The 19,950-nt window shown below is 39.4% G+C and overlaps 2 protein-coding genes across 6 annotated transcripts in view; one reads left to right on the forward strand and one right to left on the reverse strand.

Moving 5' to 3' along the window:
* usp34 (ubiquitin specific peptidase 34) overlaps positions 1-18,387 on the forward strand; it is a 118,027-nt gene extending 99,640 nt beyond the window's left edge. For both annotated transcript variants that reach the window (XM_087134124.1, XM_087134185.1), the window contains exons 72-76: positions 2,068-2,147; positions 9,034-9,171; positions 9,599-9,733; positions 11,417-11,621; positions 14,113-18,387. In XM_087134124.1, coding sequence (XP_086990250.1) covers positions 2,068-2,147; positions 9,034-9,171; positions 9,599-9,733; positions 11,417-11,621; positions 14,113-14,645 — 1,091 coding nt within the window. In that variant the 3' untranslated portion in view covers positions 14,646-18,387. The remainder of the gene's footprint in view (positions 1-2,067; positions 2,148-9,033; positions 9,172-9,598; positions 9,734-11,416; positions 11,622-14,112) is intronic.
* The window catches only part of LOC110988542 (cation channel sperm-associated auxiliary subunit gamma-like), a 70,171-nt gene continuing 68,420 nt past the window's right edge, over positions 18,200-19,950 (reverse strand). For all 4 annotated transcript variants that reach the window (XM_022252167.2, XM_022252166.2, XM_022252169.2 and 1 more), the window contains exon 13: positions 18,200-19,835. In XM_022252167.2, the coding sequence (XP_022107859.2) occupies positions 19,831-19,835 (5 nt within the window). In that variant the 3' untranslated portion in view covers positions 18,200-19,830. The remainder of the gene's footprint in view (positions 19,836-19,950) is intronic.

The raw sequence follows: 19,950 nt of genomic DNA on the forward strand, positions 1-19,950 counted from the left end.
GCAAGACCAGACATCCTCTAGCAGCTGAAGTCAGGAATTCTCCATTCAGCACCGACAGTGCCGTTGTATGGTAAATTGGCTATGGTGTCTCTGGCTGTACATTCTGGCTTCATGGATTGCTCCTCTGTATCTGATAACACTGTCCTTCATCATCTTGTGCGTGGTATGTTTATTGAGCACCCACACTTAAGGTGCTTAGTCATGTTATGGGACCTGAGCAAAGTTCTAAGGATGCTCACTGATGCCCCCTTCGAACCTCTAGGTAATGCAACCCTGCTGCATACCAGTGTTAAGCTAGCCTCCTTCTGGCCATGGCCACTTCCAGGAGGGGTTCTGAACTTCAAGCCTTCTCCATTGCTGAGGGACACGTACATTGGAAGCCACACAACGTTCGCTTCATTCCATCCGTTGGCTTTTAAACCAAAAGCAATCTCCTTCTTTTGATCCACCAGAAATTTTTGTACCGACCATTGCTTTGCATGTGCAAGTCGATGCAGACAAGCTCTGGTTCCCAGTTCATACGCTGAAGTGGTATCTAGCCAAAACCAAGAACCTGAGAGGTACGGTTTTCCAAGTTTTTAATACTTCTACCAAACCACACTGGCCAGAGACATCATAGCCCACTGGATAGTTTGAGCTATTAAATTTACTAATCCAAACTGGGCATCACATCCCGATAACCAGAGCCAGCACTATATCAGAGCCCATGACGTAAGAGCTACATGTATACCTACGTCTTGGTCTTACTTCTGTGGGATCACCATTGCAGACACTTTTGAGGCTGCCTGCTGGAAATCTCTTACATCTACCTCCTGCTACCTAAAAGATGTCTTGCAGAGTGACTGTGCACATGGCAAGATGATCCTACTGTCAGCAGTGCAGAGGTCAAAGGAGCCATCTGCAGACTAAACAAAGGGACAATCAGCCTGGAGATCCCTTTCTGGTGAGATTGGTGTTTATTACCTCCCAGTGCATTAATTTGGTACTATTCTCAGTGCATATTTTTATGCTCAAGACTATCACTTTTATGTCATAGCCAACCCTCCTAGATTGGTGCCACTCTGCAGATGTAGTGACTGTTTGGGTAGGTAGAGTGCCATAGACTCCTCCCCCACATTAAGTGTAGGTCAGGTCTACTAGAGAATACCTACCCAAACAGTGCTCTCTGGCCCATCCTCCCCATTTTGGCTCCGTCTCTTTGTGTTGCTTCGAAAGGACGATCATGGCAGCAAAGCCGGGTTGCATTGTGGGAGGTCAGGGTGCAAAACTTTTCAACGAATAATAATAGGCATGTAGTGACTGTTTGGGTAGGTATTCTCTAGTACACCCATCCCACACACTTATAATGTGAGGGAGAATTTTATCTTTTGCCTTAACTGTCATACTGATGGAAACCATTCCCATTTTTTTTTAGGCCATTCCAATTGTTAGATGTTTGGCCTTCTTTAATGGATTCTGGGGCACTGAAAAGGGTCCTCAGGCAAGCAAAAAGTATGTGAAAGTGTATGAAAACATTAAGCATCTTTTAAAAAAGTTCTCTGATTATATGTTGTTTTCAGAAGCCGCTTTATTCATGATCCCCATGCTATTGTCATTTTGACTCAATCAAATAAAATGTGAACTTCTCAAAGAGTAAGAAATAAACTGTTTGGTCATAAATGTCACAAAAATTGTTAGGTAATCTCACCCCCTTAAAAAATGCTGCTCCATAGTGGGCAGTGAGGCCTAAACTATTGTAGCTTCTGATTGCATACTGATCACATGATGATTATGTGAAGGAGATTTTTGCACTTTTTTATTTTGATTTACCAACTGTGGCCGTGCTTTGATCAATTTCAGAGAGCAGTTATTCCACAAAGAATCCAAAATTGCCCCTTAAAATAATTTTTAAAATTGGCTTCAGAAAAAGAAATACATTTAAAATACACAGTGCTCACTAAAAAGAAATAATTTTCTTTCCCGTTACAGTAAGCTTTATTTACTCATGTATGAGATTACTGCTACTGACAGAATGGCATCCATTCATATTTGGTAATGTAATGAATATTGACATCTGTGCTGTTTCAGGTGTATTAGTAGCATTGGAAGGTGTTCCATTGCAACTGGACTGGTTTGCCAAGCTCTGGAAAATCATCTACCACTCAGAGGTACATTCAGCATCCTTTATGGTCTCTGTGGCCATATTTGATAAACTGTATCAAGCCTCAAATTTAGCTGCTTCTCATCGTAGGAAAACACATATCTTTATCATATTTTATGTTTACAGTGATGTGTCACAGAACATGCAGCATTGACATTGGAATAGAACATTAGCCTGCCGTGTATATCATGGTTTTGCTATACTGAAGATTTATGTTTCTCATAGATAAGAAAAGCATATATGTAGTTTTTAGCTGAACAGCACTCTCTTCAAATAAAGGAGTTTTGTTTCAGTAGTCTACTGCATTCAACTTACCTGAATCACTTACTAATGCATTATTTCCCTAACGTCAGTTAGCCATGTGCTAAAACTTGATCAACTGCATTGTAAGCCTTTTCAATATTTATTTCTTTTTATATTGCAATATCATGAAAAAATATCATGATATCCGATATTACCGTGATGACATCATTTTCCACTATGTCATGAGAGCCGTGTAAAAAAAAAACTGATGTATATGTATTATCTCCATATTTAGAACTCTAATGCTCGTGGAAAGCAAATTTCAACTTAAATTATCATATATCATATCATATCATGGGACACACATTAGCGGTAAAGTTCGCTCAATAAGGCAACCTCCAAAATGGACAGAGTGCATGCTTGTTAGTAGAGGGGCTTCTGGTATTGATGCCCTCACCTCATTTCTAAGTCGGTATTTCTAAGTTGTCATTCATTTCTCTGCATGTTTCACTCTTTCCCTTTTCTACAAGACCACAAAAAATCCTTGGTGTAAGTCGGCATTAGAAAAACACACTTAGGTATCAGTTTCCTTCGCCACGGTTGCCAAGAAGTTTCAAATGACAAGCCCTACACTGCTTGACTGATGTCTGTTTATTAACAGCATGTGGTTGAGCACATCAATACCAGTGACCTCTCCACACGCGTACAGTCTGTTGGTTTGGTTCTGCTCCCTAATACTTGTAAGACCCTTGCAGCTGCTGGGGCCAACAGTGACTTTGTGGTTTGAGGTTTTCAATGGAGTATTTGTGTGGCCTAAATGCAGTAATGCGGGGCTCAACACGCGGTGCATTGACTTCCCTATGTGCATGTACAGTACATCTTTTGGAGTTTATCGCGACAATTATCGATTATGCATATCGATTCTGCCGCCTCATTGCTGCCATGATCGTCCTTTTTCTTAACGCTATAGTACACAGACGTGTTTTTCATACCTCTTGATTTTTTGGAATCTGTGCTTTGCATCTGTGATATATCTTGATCAACTGAGCTTATAGTAAGTTAACCCCCTTTCACAGATTTATATTTCTTCTTAATGTAGCTTATGCACATTAGGGCGTCCCCGCTATATATGTATGTTGTTTGCTTTGTTAGTACTTGGTTTGTACCTAGACTGTACAGCCGTTGCATGTATACATATTTTTGTTTCCCCATTTTGCATGTGTATTAGGGAATGTCTGGTTTCCCTATCATTCCATCTTCAAAGCCCACCATCAGTAGTTCCAGTAGAAAATAGAGCAGAGTGCTCACTGTTGCCCCTGCTCTCTAAGGGCAATTCCATGGAGTCACACTCGTACACTCCTGGGGTTAAGGAACACCCCCGTCCTACTGTCACTGATGGTGAGGATGGAGCTGATGAATACGAGCAAGGGAACACAGGCTGAGTTTCTGTTGTTCACCTGTGACTTCCATCTCACTGAGAACGAGAGAGAAGTGAGGTATACCCCCATTGTTCTCATTACTGTGACAGAGGATATGACCGAAGGGAGTTGAGAACTTAGACCTAGTTTCTTGGAAGTTCTGGGGTGAATTGACCCTGCGCTCTAGAGTCATGTTCGCTATAAACCTGGGGCTGGCAGGTGGTCCATTGTGCCAGATTTCAACCTTCTTGTCAATTGTCTCCCATGATTGCTGCAACCCGCTGACCACCGAGAACAGGGTAAGAGTGACAAAGTGCAGTATAGCCCAAACAGCCATACCCTGATCATAGAACACCGACCTTGCCATCTGTCCTTTCCCGTGATGACCGTGCTCACCGAGAACGGAATAAAAGAGAAAAAGGTCAGCAATATTCCTAGTGGCCTCATCCTGGTCAGGGTACGTGGACCTTGCCTCCCTCTTTTCCCGTGACTGTCACGCTTGAAGGCAACAGTATATAATAGAGGAAGTGCCGTATACCCCTAGCAGTCCCGACCTGGTGACGGAAGACTAGTTTGGTTTCAGTCAAAGATGGGCCTACTGTGGCCTCCTGGGTGAGCCGACCCTGTACTTGGCGTGTGGACATTCCCAAGTCACTTACCGTACGTGCTGTCAGGTCCAGTGGAGAGATGCGCTGGGTATGGGTGTGGCTGATGTGTGCCCACTCTGCCTGCTACGAGGTCTAACACAGTCAGGGTGACTGTGAGCATGAAGTACATTAATCCATCTGTGCCACGGGTTGAACCCTCTGGTCACATTAGATTTGACCAACAGGAGGGTTAAATACGTGATTTATGGGACCCTGTATGTCCACCACAAACCAGCTTTTGTTGAGCAGTAAAGAAAGCCATTTTACCAGATGGCACTCCAGTCACAAAGGGCTGTTTTTGTGCTGAGAGCCTGAAGCCTTCCTCTGGTAGCATGATTTCCCTGGTTACCTGTTTTCCTTAAGTCCCACAGAGAACATGGTCATCTCTCTTTGATCTTGCATGTTATTAGTCATGTTTCTGATGGTTTTAACCACATTCACACTGATGGAAATCAGCAGTCATGTAGGTTGTGTCGCTGGGGCAATCATCGCATCCCACTGCCCGTGAATGATGGAATAAAGGCTAGAGAACCTGCCGAACTTCCCATGCAGGCCCTCAATATCCGTTTTCACACTAAGGCAGTGGCCATGCCTTACCATGATAACAAGTCGTCACTAGGCAAGAACGTATTGAGGTATTTCAGTCAGTTCTATCCATTCGAGCTACCTTACTCAAACACCCTACTTCCTCAGAGAATTATTTCATGTGTGGGTACATCTCCCAAGCGGGACCTCAACTTCGATGTAACAGCACCCCATAGTACCAACCCTGCACAGTCCCCCAGCCTGACAGACCAGGCTGATGTAGCTGTGCTTGGGAGATGCAGGTACATGTAGCTGAACAGTTGACAAAAATATCCCTCAACCACACTTTGTGTTTGAATGAACAATTTTTTTAGTAAGAATTGAGAGAAGCAAAGAAGAGCCACTAAATATCATAATACTTGTTCTTTATCTTGGAAAAGCAGACGCCATGTTGACCAGCAGCCGTGCACACATGCCCGGCCACTGCCAAAAAAAAAAATCTCAGTCAAATGCACCCACATTTACAATCTACTCCATACTATTCCATTCACATCTCAGTTGCTAGACAGATGACCTCAACATAAACAGCAACCCTCATTGATAACTTTATTTCTGAGTGGTACTCGCCAAGATGTAAAACAAGAGCTACATCACATCGTTCTCATCACTTTGCTTTGGCTACACCAATAATTCCCTACTGACCAGACCCCTCATCAATCCACCACTTTTTCTCACAAAACAAGCAGATTTCCTCTTCCAACCAAAGTCCAAGACTCTGCACCTACAGTCACAGGTTCTACATTTGACTTGCTCGTCCTTGTGCAACGATCCTTCAAGGTGCGAGGCCTTTATGGCAATGCTGTGGCCATGGCCACATGAGGACAGTGGTTGTCTGTCCGTGAGATGTATGACAGTTGACTGCAGCATTTCATTCAATTGTGCACAGAGCAATCCTTATCACAAACCAATACATTCTGTAACTACCATTATGGACTTTCCTCCGTCTTTATAATTTGGGCCTTCAAATAGCAGTGATCAGTAATTGTTGCTTAGCTGTCATAAAAGTTCACTACAGTTTGAATGATGACCTTACTTCTCAAGTCATCAGCCTTTTAACATCTAGGGGGAATGTTTATTGCTACATATTTCCATCGTGGGACTTGCGGTCTGGTTCTTCAATAGCTCACAGAAGCCCTCTTACACCAATTAGCTGAGCTTCTCTTATACATACAAGTATGAAACAGACCTTCCCGTCAGTAGTGACAACATCTCTCTGGGGAAGTGACCTGCATGCAATTTCGATCACAAAGGGACAAAATATGTCAGGAATTCCAAGGAGACTGCTTCATCCCTGCACTTCGGTTCCAAACCAAACATCATTTGCCCATCTCTGAACCTCCAGATATCTTTGTATCAAACATTAACTCTTACACAGGGGTTTTGTTTGATAAACTCTGGTACCCAGTTTGGACCCTAAAATGGGATCTGTGCAGGACCAAAGAACTCAAGTATGATTTGACCAAGAGTTCAACTCAACCCCTTCTCCAGTGACACATGACACCATTGCCCACTGAAATAGTAACTATCAGTTACAGACAACCATCATGGCAGCAATGAATCGTTGCATTATGGCAGATAAGGGCGCACTGCAGTTGATCAGATTTTAGAGAATGGCTAACTGGCATCAGGGAAATAATGCATTAGTGGGTGATTCAGGTAAGTATTCTCTAGTAGACTCATACCACACTACAGGGGGGGTGTTACCTGTTCACAGAGGGTTCCATTGTAGTGAATCCACTGCACACTCCACTTGGAAAAGGGGGGCCCTGAGTTGAAGTTTACATAGGTAATGACCCTAGAGGTTATTTGTTGCTGGCGTCTCCATGGTGTCTCAGAGGCTGGGTTTGTTACAAATTTACGAAAGGTTTACCGGAGCTTATCACAGTGATTACAAAACTCTTTAATTTTTGAGGATGCATGGGAAGGCATAACCTGTAATGGCATGACGTTTGGGTGTTTTGCCCTGGTAGGTGGGCCAGATTGTGTAGATTTCTGTGTGTCCCCGTAAAGATTCTGTCCCTGTAACTATAGTTCATTGGGAGATCAACGGAGTGTAGATAACTTGGCCCGTCTTCACAAAAGAAGCTAAATTGGTATTTTTATTGAGAAAATAATTTTAAAAGGCAACTTTGAAAGACTATTTCACTTTCCTTCCCCCACTAATGGGTAAAAAGCCCCCAAATTTAGCCTCGGGCCTCCAAACGGCCATACATGTAAGAGGTAATGTAAAACAATTGCCAAATTTTGGGGCCCCAGTAAACAATCCCCCCTCAAAAAATTGTCCTGGATCTGCTTTTGCTGTTGTTTTAAAATTTAAATCTAGTAAAACTCAGCACTAAATGGTTTTTTAAGACCGCTTGAACTTCCACAAGAGAATTATTATTGCCTGCAAATACAATTATAGAAACTAAGTTGTTGAAAGCTTTTATTTAACCAATTTTTTTACAGCCTGTCAACTGGTCATTACAGCAGTAGGGCTGTGCCGAATATCTGAATATTCGATCGATTATCAAAAATTTGAATACTATTTTCCAAATTTGAATATTTGAATGCAAAATTCATGAAAGGGAATGGAGATTTTTTGTTTTAAATGAGAAAAGTTGCACTACGGAGGCTTGTTTCAAGCAAATTCAAATGGAAAGTGACAGAAATCTTGCGATTCGAAAAGTACATCATAAAAAAATTTAAAAGGAATAGAAATTTCAACAGGGCAAAAAGTAAATTTTAAATTTTCTTAAATTTTGCTAAATCCTGGCTGGAGATGCCGGTACTCCTAGACATGAGAAGCTGTTCAAATGATTATAACTACAATTGTGTGTGTTACTGCAACCAATTTTGTATATTTTTGTTCATTGACGATCTGCCAGTCGGTAGAGTGAATATTCGGATATTTGATCGAATTGAAGGTCGAATATTCAGATAGTGAATTATTGGAATTCACTCAGCCCTATGCAGCAGAGCAGATCAGCTTATTATTAATCTAAATCAGATCTCTCATTAATTGAAAAAAGAATGCCCCGAAAAAATTTGGGTTCAACTGTTGTTTGATGCAAAATCTTGGTTATAAACAATGAAATGTGTAGAATGCATATTACTCACAATGCACAATGTACAAATGCATATTATGTTATTGGAAAATAACATTCCCTTCCTTTACAGTCCTGAGAAATGAATCCTTGCGAGTGCACAGAACAAAATGGCTGCATTTCATCCAGTAGATAAACAACTCTGTATTAGATCTCATTAGCTAATGAGCTAATTAGAATTATTCCAAATGTACTCAATGAAACCTGTTTCTTCATATTGATGCACCGTATTCACATGTATACACAACTCACAGCATGTACTGGTGTGCAAGTCCAGACTGATGCATGCGACGCATTGTTTACCATAATAAGCCTTTAACAAGTTAAATTTGAATTAAATTTTGTACACTAAGTTCTTTTAATTCACATGAACATAATCTGAATTCTCCAAACTAAAAGCACTGTTGCCTCATGATTTGGGGCAAGCTTTTGCTTAGTCACATAACAGACGCCTTACAACAATACACTGTTCTCAATGGACGAGAAGGGCACAAAGGAACCAGTCCATTCCAGAGATGGTGATCGCTGCAGCAAAGTTTGCCCCAAATCACAAGGTGTAGCATCAGTGTCTTTGGTCTGTGGAATTCAGATTGTTACTTTTATGTGCAATCAGATAACTCAGTGTACCAGACATTATCTAAATTGAACTCGCAAAAGGTTTGTTGCAGTAGTGTGCTGTGCGATGCGAAGAACACACATAATATATTTGTACATGTCGTGTGTTGTATAAGCACTAGCATATTTGGATCAAGGGGCAAGGCTTTTGTTTGAAACTGTAAATTTACCATGTCCATTTTTTAAAGGTAGTTTACACTATTTTTATAATCTCAAAAACCGACTGCTGTTTTGTTAAATGAGAAGATCTATGTGTACATAAAGCTTTGCTATATCTCTTTGGTGATTTTTATGTGTAGGGTAGTGACAAGACTGGTGTTCAGCTCCTGTGCAATCATCATACATTCCATGACTATGTAGAGGGAATCTTATTGGATGAACGTACCTCCTTTAACAACCCAACTATCAACTCTTTCTTCTGTATATTTTTCCCAAAGGTAAGGAAGACAAGGGTGGTACATTTCAAGTTGTTTTCTTAAGTTGAACAATTGCTCCTGTAGATTTTGAGCATTTTATAGTATACCCTGTGTCATTTTTTGTGTTTATTTAGTGCATTTTTTTACCTTAAGCAATTTGGGTTCTTCAGGAAGAAGGCTTGGCAAAGTAATGAATCTGTCAACAACATAAACTACTTTGTTTCCAGATAGTTTTAATGTTCTGGTCACTCTATGCACATGTCAAAAAAGGTAAGAAAGTGGATGAAGGCTTTTCCTCAAGAAAGAAATGACATGAGAGATTCAACTTTTAAAACCGGCAATTACTTTCAAAGTTTCAGAAAAGATGTTTTATAGGATTGGTTGTTCTACTAAAATTTGGTTTTATGGGTACAGTAATTTTTCAGTAATTTTTTATTTGAAAATGTAGGTGTACAAGCATATTTTATGCAATAACTGGGAGTCAGTAGTGGAATCCTTCATATGTGGCATCCTTGGAGATACAGATGATCTGGACCATCTCAAACCAGAGGAACTTGAGCGCACTGCTTATAAAGCTAACGGGGTAGGTAAAATTGTTCAGCTTCCAATTTTTTCTTATACAGGTCAACACTGCTATAACAAACACCGCTAGAACAAACAATCAGGCATACCGAACATCTCCCTTGGCTCCTGAATTTTATGTGCACTTTCACTGAACATTGAAAATTAACTTTAAATTTAAAAAAAGATATATTTAGGACATGTGATAATGATGCAGAAGTTAAGGAAATCTTACTCCTGTATAGGAACAATTGTCAGCAGTCCATTCATTCATGGGTACATGTACACACATGCATGAAAATTGGGTAGCCATGTATGTACATACAATACTGGCGACTGATTTGGAAAATCTTGCATTTTATCCCTACAAAGGCAAGGATTTTGAACTTTAAAAAAATCTGAAATGTTGAATGTACACCGAGTAGTAGCGATTCCATTATAAAAAGTCATTCAACTCTCTTAATACTTGCATATCAGTGCACTTGTAAGCACACAAACCTGATGAAATTGGGACTCTGTCTTCACTAGGGCATTCAAGTTAATGGCCTCCACAGCTTTCTCTTTTAAGTATTTATTTGATCAAGACTTCTTCAGCAAGGTAATCTGACACTGGCAGGTGAGGATATGCTTCTTCAGTTTCCCACGTCTCCCAGCTGAATCTTCTCAACCCTATACTGCAATATAAGGTCATATGCACCTAACCATCCTACCTTCCCTTACAAACAGGGTACCAATATGTCACGAATAAGGTTTCTAACAAGGTTTCAAGATAACTAGATTGGCCCCTTAATGAAAGTATAGCTGGCCTGTCAATGCAATCCTGTAAATTGAGGTAATTTGGAGCATTAGGCTGCGATAAGATTGTATTCATAAATTTGTAAAGTCAGTTCCTGAGAGTATTCCTGTTCTTTCAAGGTTACTCATAAAGTTTGTTATGCCATGCCAACAGGTCAAAGGGGCAAAGTAGGCTTGGATGGTTTTTTATTTTACCAAATAATGCCTTGTTTTTTTCAAAACTGCACAGTACTAACTGATGATCCATAAATACTAACATACTGGCAAACTTTGTATTGAATTTCAGTACCTTGATATTCTTGCCAGTGTTTTGGGAATGTTTACTGAACCTTTTTTACAACGAAGGGAAACCACCACATATTTCATTCTGTTCTTTTTGGTTCGAGTCATCTGGTGTCATGTCTACATTGTCATGGCAATGTTTGTCGTCGCAGTCATAACCCAAGAACTTGTTCTGTCATTTTCATTTTAAAGCTTTATGTGTCACAATACTGCATCAGTCTTACCTCAAAACATTTGCATAATTAATCTATTGTTATTATTATTCTATCACATAAATAATACTTATTTGAAAATGAATGGATCGATAAAGGATACCACCTCGTAAGTTAAGGGGATTTTGCCACATAGACAACCTCATGCTGGCCTGTGTGTTTACATTTTCAGTGAATGTTGGCTTATTACCATTGTTTTTTGATGACGTAATACCCGATTTCGAAGAATACTGCCATATTAGAAAATATCTCTCTATAAATGTAGTCCGTAACTGCTACATATTTGAATTAAATAACACCAGTATAGAAGTGTATACAGCAGGATGTAGCTAATCAGTAGTTATTAGTAACTAAGGTAAATTTTGTTCAGAGGTAAATCAATGAAATGCCAGTGACTTTCTGGATTTTGTGACCAGGATGTGCGTACTCTCCTTCTGATGTTTTCTGTGGTGCCACCCAGGGCCATAAACCCACATTTCCTACCGGCTCTCCAATGTATCCTGACTACATGTAGGAAGGACAGAGAACTCAGAATGACTGAAGCCAGTGGAGGTCAGTCATTGGATGTTGCTGACAAAGATACTGAAAAGAGGAGCAATATTGATGGATGTCATCAGCAAGGTTGGTGGAAGTTGAATGTGAGAAGTTGACTAGTAATATGGCTCTATACAGTACTATGCAGGGGTTCTGAACGTGAGGTCAATATTACATCATTTTAGAGATAGAATTTTTTAAAATCAATTTAAACTAGAGATGCCACTTTTCTGGTTTTTATCCAGATTTCCTTCTTTTTTTTTCAAAACACACCCTGAAATACCACTTTTCCTCTGTTTCCTTCTGGCGTAAAAGAAAAGGCAGGAAAAGAAAACACAAATGGGGAATGTGTTATTTTCACCTTGAATGCATCTACAGTTCAGTGACGGTCATGCACTGCATGCATGGTGTGGGGTAAGCATGGTATGCACGTGTAGCTCTGTCTCTTTAGTAGCTTAAAAACCAAGTCTGCGATGCATGTTTGCAATGTGGCATGCGCTGCCTGCACCTGCATGCCTTAATGATCGTTGAAACAACCACTTACCAAGTACTGCACAGCACAGGAAACTGTCTGAACACCATAGAGTGATATTAAATTACTGGAGTGCTAACTTCTCATTCTCCACGCAGATAAAACTTGACGGCGTCCTGGGTGCAGACATTGTTAATCCATCTGCGTACTTTTGAACATCGGAAATAAGATAGAATATTGAATTGTGTACTCAAAATACAACATGCATCGGGTACCGCTTAAATCCAAATAAAAAAGTCACGGAAAAAGCATCTGTAGTGCATACACATTATTTACGCAGAGCAAAATGTAATGCTCATTTACTGATTGTGAGTCAGGTTTTTAGCGTATCAGCTTTGTTGACATATCATTTTGGAATACAGGTGCAGATATGCAAATAGCCATACAAATGCCGTATAAAATTTGGAGTTTTCCTTTGGTTTGTGCACAAACATGGATGCGCCCAGCAGGCATCACTTTGTACATGAGCCATCGCTCTAAGCTGCAGTACACAAAAATTGGCAAGATAAATTTTCAGCACGCTGAAGCCCCAATTCAGCATGCACAGTACCCTAATGGTTCCACTGCACGTGAAATCCTAATAAATCTAAGCCGAGTGTGAACAAGTGGTACTATTAAAAATGAATTTTAAGCCTTCGAAAATTAACAACATTTGTGGGCTGGATGATTGTCCTGTGTGGGCCTTGCAGCAGCTCTTGCCCTTTTTTCCAAGCGGCCAGCAAACATTATGCGGATGGGGGATATACAATAAAATCTTGATAACTCCAAGTCAGTTTAGTCAACAGACCGTCTTATCTTGTAGGCTGACTTTTTCTTGCTAAAAGATTACAATTTTATGTAAAAAAATGTCTCCGTAACTCAAAATGTTCACAACACTACATCCGGTTATCTCAAAGTTTTTGTGACACCGATGAAAAAAACACTGTCAGGTCGCCTCAAAAATAGTAGGTAAAAGACCACTGCGAGACCTTGTTTCAAGTCATCATTTCCAAGTGTGACCGCCTGTGTTGCATGCACTGCGTACACCACCCTGCTGCGACCACAACGAATCCTGCTTTCGGGCTAGCCTGACTGCTACAGCAGACCAGTTCATGGACAATCCAATTGCTGACTCTTTTTGTAAACACGTGACCACAGAAAGTGATGTCATCAGAACACCCAAGTTAAAACAAACCTGAAATTCTGTGGCATGTCACGCCGAACACGATCAGCGAAAAGACGAGATTTGATACAAGAAGGTGCTAGGCACAGGTACCCAATTGAATGGTTGATTTTTATGTTGTGGTACAAAAAAAATTTAGGTATCAACTAGTTTTAAAAACTCAGTAAAATGATTATTTGTGTGCAACACCACGATAAAGAATACAAAGCAGGAAAATAATCACTAAAATCTTGCCGTCACAGCAGAGCAAGTAAAGTTGGTTATGATTATGTACACAGTTCATGTGTTGCATCATGGTTGTGCACGTGTGTTTTCACAGGATGAGCTGTCGATCAATGTCTACAATGTAATCGTGTACGGTCAAAATATGGAAAAATTTAAAATATTCAAAAGAATGGACAACTTTAAAAAGCCTCTGAAGCAACGGAGAAAAGTAAGTGGAACTGGACATGGCTGCAAGAGAAGAGAACCCATTCGCTGTGCACTCTGCTCACTAAGCTTGATCTTCTACTTCGAAGCTGTTTGTCACATGTAAAAAAATCTGTTTGGGTATTTTTTTTTTCCAGCAAACCCTGTGGCATCTCTGTTAAACATGAAAGCTCAGAAGCAACACTTGGCCACGTTGATAAAATGCATTCTAAGGACAGGAAGGGAACAGTAAAGATTTTGAAAGAAAAAGGAACTTGTTATTTATTCATTGAAGAATGTTAATTACTGTAAGGAGAGCAAAGTTGGCAGACATGACATCAAACGTAGAAGACATGGATGAACCAAAACAAATGCCTGAAGAGGTGCTTAAGTTGAAATTAGTTAATAACTTTTCCTTCAAAATTATAAATCAGATAACTCACAGTAAAAGTGAAACCTTTTCTCCTGCTTCACAGATTCTGAAGCTGTCCCCAAAAAGAAGAGAAAAATAAGCCAAGATGTCAGAGAAAACACGGAGAGCTCTTCATCACCACCTCCACCACCGCCACCTCCTGCTCCTGTCTCAAAGAAAGACCATGGGAATGTAGAACCCAAAGCACCATCACCAGACATATGTGGAAACAAACAAGAAATCAGAACAGAAGCTGATTATCATCCATCTATGCCTGAAGACACGGCAAGTGATACAACAGCAGAGAACACATTGCAGTCATCTGATAATGAAGATAAATGTGGTGAGGACTTAACAGGGCCTTCTGGTGCAAATACTGAGACGTCACACTCCTTGATGCTTCTTGAAGTTAAAGCCCCAAGCTGTGAAGTCTTCAGTGATGACACCTGCAGCAGTACTGTAAGGAATCTTTCAGAGTTCATAGGACCAGTCAGAAGGTCATCATCATTGTCGTCATCTCCAAAACAACAACATTTTGTAGATGTGTTGGCAAGGAGTATTGAACAGTTGATTAAATGCTTAGAACAGACAATATGAGCCATTTTTACAGCTTCACAGGTTCATTATTCTGGTGTAAACCGGTGGTATTAAAGATCACTTCTCACACCTGTTTGATTTTTTTTAAAATAGTGACGACCAATTTTATACCTGTTAAAGGAAATTCAGATAAATTTTCCAGTTTGGTATTTTGTCCTGGGGTGGAGTTGTTCCTTGGAAGAGGTCTGTCTGCATGATAGCCAGCTAAGTAGGATGCTTGTCTACCAGCCAAGTAGGATTCTTCATATGTCTTCTCATACTTCTGACTTGTCCTGTACATTATTTTGCTGTAATTCTATCCAAGTGGACACTGCAGTGTTGAATTGCTATTATGAATACCAAAAATAGCCACCATCCGCAGTAAACATGTAAAATTTATTCTTGTTGAACAAGAATTACTGCTTGCTCTGCGGCACTGTACACATCCAATTTATATAGATTGGTCAATGAGGCTGAACACATGGAGTGGTCTGCCTGGACATCTGTGCTCAGCCTACATCAACAGTTCTGACATGGTGGGCTTGTTCAATTGTCAACCAGTTATATTGTGTTTATAGCATTTCAAGATGGTGCTGACTTTTTTAGAGCTGACAAAAATGTCAGTTCAAAAAGATTTTAAACAAAATAAACACGCACACCCACACACAGTCAGCAGACCAAGTATCAGAAAAAATAATGTTCAATATCATCAATCAAAAATGATTGACGGTAGGGGCGTGGCATTTTAAAATTTTGATTTCTAGTTGTCTAGTTTTTGATTGTTTTTAGTTTTGCTTATATCATGTGGTATTATCTCTGCAGGCTTTCTCTTAAAACAACGGACTGGAAAATTAAGGTTGAGGAATATATCCGTCACATTAACTTGCCCTAAAGGGCAGTTTAATTCACATCAATGCCAGAAACTCTCTGAAAAACAGGCTTTGGACCTGAGTTTCTCCTTTTAATTTGGTTGGACGTGTCTTTTTTCAGTATCATTCCTCAACACTGGTTTGAGGTTGTTTCATCACCTACCTAAGGTCTAAGTTGATACTCTGAAACACTTTATCTTTATACCTCATTTTTCCTGTTCAATTCCATCCCAACCCTACTTAGCCCAGCATTGCCTCATCCTAAATGGCTGCATCAGTGTTCCTGTAGTCATGGAGAATCATGAATAAAAAGTCCTGGAAAGTCATTGAAAGGTCATGGGAAAATTGGGAAAAAATTTGGTGTCCCGTGTCCTGTCTGAGGAAACTGAGTCCATGAAAAGTCACCCAAGGGTTATTTTTGATGGCCACCTTTTGATGTGATAATGGATTATTTTAAATGTACACACTGTCCATGTATTGTAGTGGCAATGACCGTGTTAATCTGAACAGCTAAAACATAATGTTATTCCAACTTTCAGAGCCTGACCTAACACTTAGACAAGTTCAATACCTGGTACGCATCCCCTCCCACTGGGAGGCTTTTAGATACTTGAGCTAATGCGAACATGCTCAAAAAGACCCAAACAATGCTTTTTCTAATAACAATTATTTTTTTATGTGCCTTTCCCAATACAAATCCATTTTCAGTCAATTAGATGATACATTGCCTATTGATACATTATCCATCAACAGGTGATAGGTTATTTGGTTGGTAATACATTATCGGTTAGAAATTCTATTACACTATCACGCAAGTTGTGATCCATTATCAGTTCTACTATAGTGTTGGTCATTTACATACATTATCTGTTGGTTACTACATTATTAGTAGTAATAGGCAGTTTTCCCAGTGCACACAATACCACACTATTTTTTTTCTACAAAAAGGCATTAAATATGGAAACTGGAAAGTCGTGAAAAAGTCATAGTGGAATTTGGTTTTCATATTTCTGTGGGAGCTCACTTCATTCTATTTTTTTGGGGGGGGGAATCATTCCCGTTTAGTAGTTATAGGAGACAAGTTGCTTTGCACTCTGTAATACATGAGTTAACAATCGGTTTGTTATTTGACTTGTCACAGTGGCAGTGATGGAAAACTTGAAGCAGTTTAACTCATCCACATTCTGTATTCATTATGCTCCCCAAGCCATAAATTTATACGTACATTTTATGTCCCTAAAAGAAAAACTCAGCAGTAGTACATTTACTTGTGAGGAAACAGCAATTTGGCTTCTCATGTGCATGTGTACATGCTTACATGCACGTAAGCTATCGGTAATCAAACATAATGGGTAAATTTGCCATATTGACTTCAAACATGCTATGCAGGCTGGTTATCCTCCGGAAGCGTAATGATAGAAAGAACCGTGCTTAACCGATGGGAGCAGTTTTCCTACCATATTTGAGGAAGACGTCTCAAGAATGATTGATTTAGGTTTGTCTTGAAGTTTGAAAACAGAAAATCTTGAAAATCCCCAGGAACTCATCCCGCACATGCAAATTCCACCTGGGAGGAAGTAGTTAAAACCAATTTTGTGAAAATCAGACTTGCCCTTCTCATGCAATGTGGATTTTGACCACATGAAACCCTGTCATACTGAATTTGAAACTTCATATCTTTACTGATAATGAGTGTCTTCACTTGCATGGTTAGTTTCAAAATGAGCAGACACATGACAGCCAAGTTCTTGGGTAGGGTTTATGGAATCTTTAACCCCACCACTGAAAATGGTCCAAAATAACCTGGCTCTTTGGGGATAACTTTGGGAGAGATGCATATAATTTTCCTAAATATCTTATCCTCTCACATTTGTCATATTGAGGATGACCTTAAGTTCAATACATTTTATTTCGACCAATAACTTTATTACCCTCACGTTCATATTTAGTGGTACAGTTTTTGTTTAAAAAGGAATAATCTTTTAACTTCTCTCTGTAACATTTATAAATCTCTTTACTGTACAAAACACTGCTGATTGAAGTAATAACTTTTAATTACAAATTGCCTTATGTTGACAGTCCTCTCCTCAGACAAGCATGAGTGAAATTTACAGTTAGATGTGTTCCATTTCCATTTTCTCATTCTTTATAATGGATGAGCTATTTAAGTAAATATGGTGCCAATTTCCATTTTTGTCTGTTCGGTTTTCTTGATATGTGGTTTTCAAATTGAGGCACAGCTAGTCAAACTTCTTTATTACAGAACTATGTACGCAATCATTTATTTGTAAATTGTAAAGTTTGCCTGCTGATGAACAAGGTACCAATTGCAGAGGCTATTGGTCTCTCTCAAATGACATTCTTCCCTACAGATTGCCACATGCATCAGCATTTTTTACTTCAGTTTTCATGACGTGCATTGGCTCTGCGCACACGCACCTGTTGCATTGCATACGCAGTTGCAATTTTCCTACAAAGGTGGCCTCCAATGAGAGAGATCTATAGTGTACAGTTATCTTGATTAATTTGTGTGGGGTGGGAGACAGAAAAACAAAAACAAACAATTTTGATATCCCCTTGATGTGAATCTTGTCCCCAGGCCATCAGTTGCCACAAAAAAGATGTGTAATATGGAAAAGTTGTATCTTGGAACTTAGATTTGGCCTATATGAGTATCCAGAAACAAGTGGATGCAACACTGCTTAATAAGTGGATGCAAACTTGCATTCTTTATATTCATTACTGTGTCTTATGTTTCAAGAAGTAGTAACTTAACAGCATTTATATTTTAAAAATGTATGTATATTAATTGAGCTTATGCCAGACTGAAAAACCTTTTATTTAAAAAAGCCAAACAAACTGAATAAATTGCCTTGATTTAATTACAAAACATACATTGTGCTTGGTAGAAAGAGTGAGTTCATCATATACTCGTAAGTTCAACCCCAAGTGCTGGTCTAGCCTTCACTCTTGTGAATTTTAGTCATATCACATAACAAAAAAAGGCCTTGGCATTCTACTGTCTAACAGAAAGATATATTTCCCCCTTGGTAGTTAGAGGTGAACAAGTACACAGAGCATCATGATTTAATCTTTACCTATGTTTAAATCAACCCAGACAAAAAAAAGATTTAAACATTCCAACTCCTTGCACAGCTGGAAGTGCATGTGTATTAGTCTGCCACTCTTCACGAATATTGCATTGAGTTTCTACAGAGTTGGCCTATTGAGTAGCATGAGATACGTTTATGAAAATTCTCAATTTCATGCCACTAACAGTATGAGAAATGGCTTTTAACTCCCAGCAGAAGAGATTACTCGATAATCTTGACAAAATCAAGGCTACAGTTCAACATTAAAACTGTTGAATTAAACTCAATTTTGCAATGCATGCTCATAAAAACTACTGGCCACAATAAAGGTTAGTGATTTGCACCAATGAGGCCCGGGCTCGAGTCCCGGCTTGGTCCAGGCTTTAAGTGCATTTGGTTTCCAGTCCATACTCGCTCTCACAGGTTTTCTCCGGGCACTCCGGTTTCCTTCTGCCTCTAAAACTGGACTGTCTTCCTAACTCCGTAATATGATGCTGATTAATAAAGTGTATGAATAAACGTACAGTTATTGGCACAAATAGACTGAGTTGCTGAAAGCGCCATTAAAACAAAACAACAACAACAAAGGTTAGTGATGATGCCTGCGCTAACAAGAAAGGAACATAAGGAACATATATCAAGTGCTTTACATGCCAGTGCACAGGGAAAAATGCTCCATTAACGTCTTTACAAATGTAAAATCTGAACTAACTAGACTACAACTGCCAATGTTTACAATTTAAAATAAAGGGAAAAGTGAAAGGGAAAGGTTTTCAAATTTACAATAAGGGGAACAAGCAACGGATTTACCACCAACCTGACTGATTGAGTCTTTGTTATATTGATCTAGAGTTTTGATGTACCTATTGTGCATCAAACTCTTCTGATATCCAGTTAGCAAAGCCAATTTATATTTATCCATCTCTCAAAAAAGGTTATGAGCTAAAATGATATTGCAGAATCAGAGCTGCTTGTCGGTCTTTACAAAGCTTTCTTATCCTTACCATCAGCAAAGGTACTGGTGTGTGATGCAATTCTCTGACCTTACCAAACCTTGTATGCCAAACCCACAGGGGACGAGAAATGTCAATTCTTATTCCAGTAAGTTCACATGTAGTAACTACTCCACGAATTTAATGAGGTATGATGAGGGATGAAATGCTGCTGAACAATTCTTGGTTCTACATCACTGGAATATTCTTTGGCTGGTGCTGTTTGTGATGAACCATATCAATTGATGTTTCCCTAACCTGGTAAGGTAAAAAAAATACACACAAAAGATACATGTATCACCATTACCTTAAGAGAGAGCATAATACTATGACTTACTACGGCAGATTATGTTAGAGGAGAAAAAAAAGTCTG

This window comes from Acanthaster planci, linkage group LG01, assembly GCF_054643075.1.
Source record: "Acanthaster planci isolate LZ-2023a linkage group LG01, COTS_SCS, whole genome shotgun sequence".
Lineage (NCBI taxonomy): Eukaryota > Metazoa > Echinodermata > Asteroidea > Valvatida > Acanthasteridae > Acanthaster > Acanthaster planci.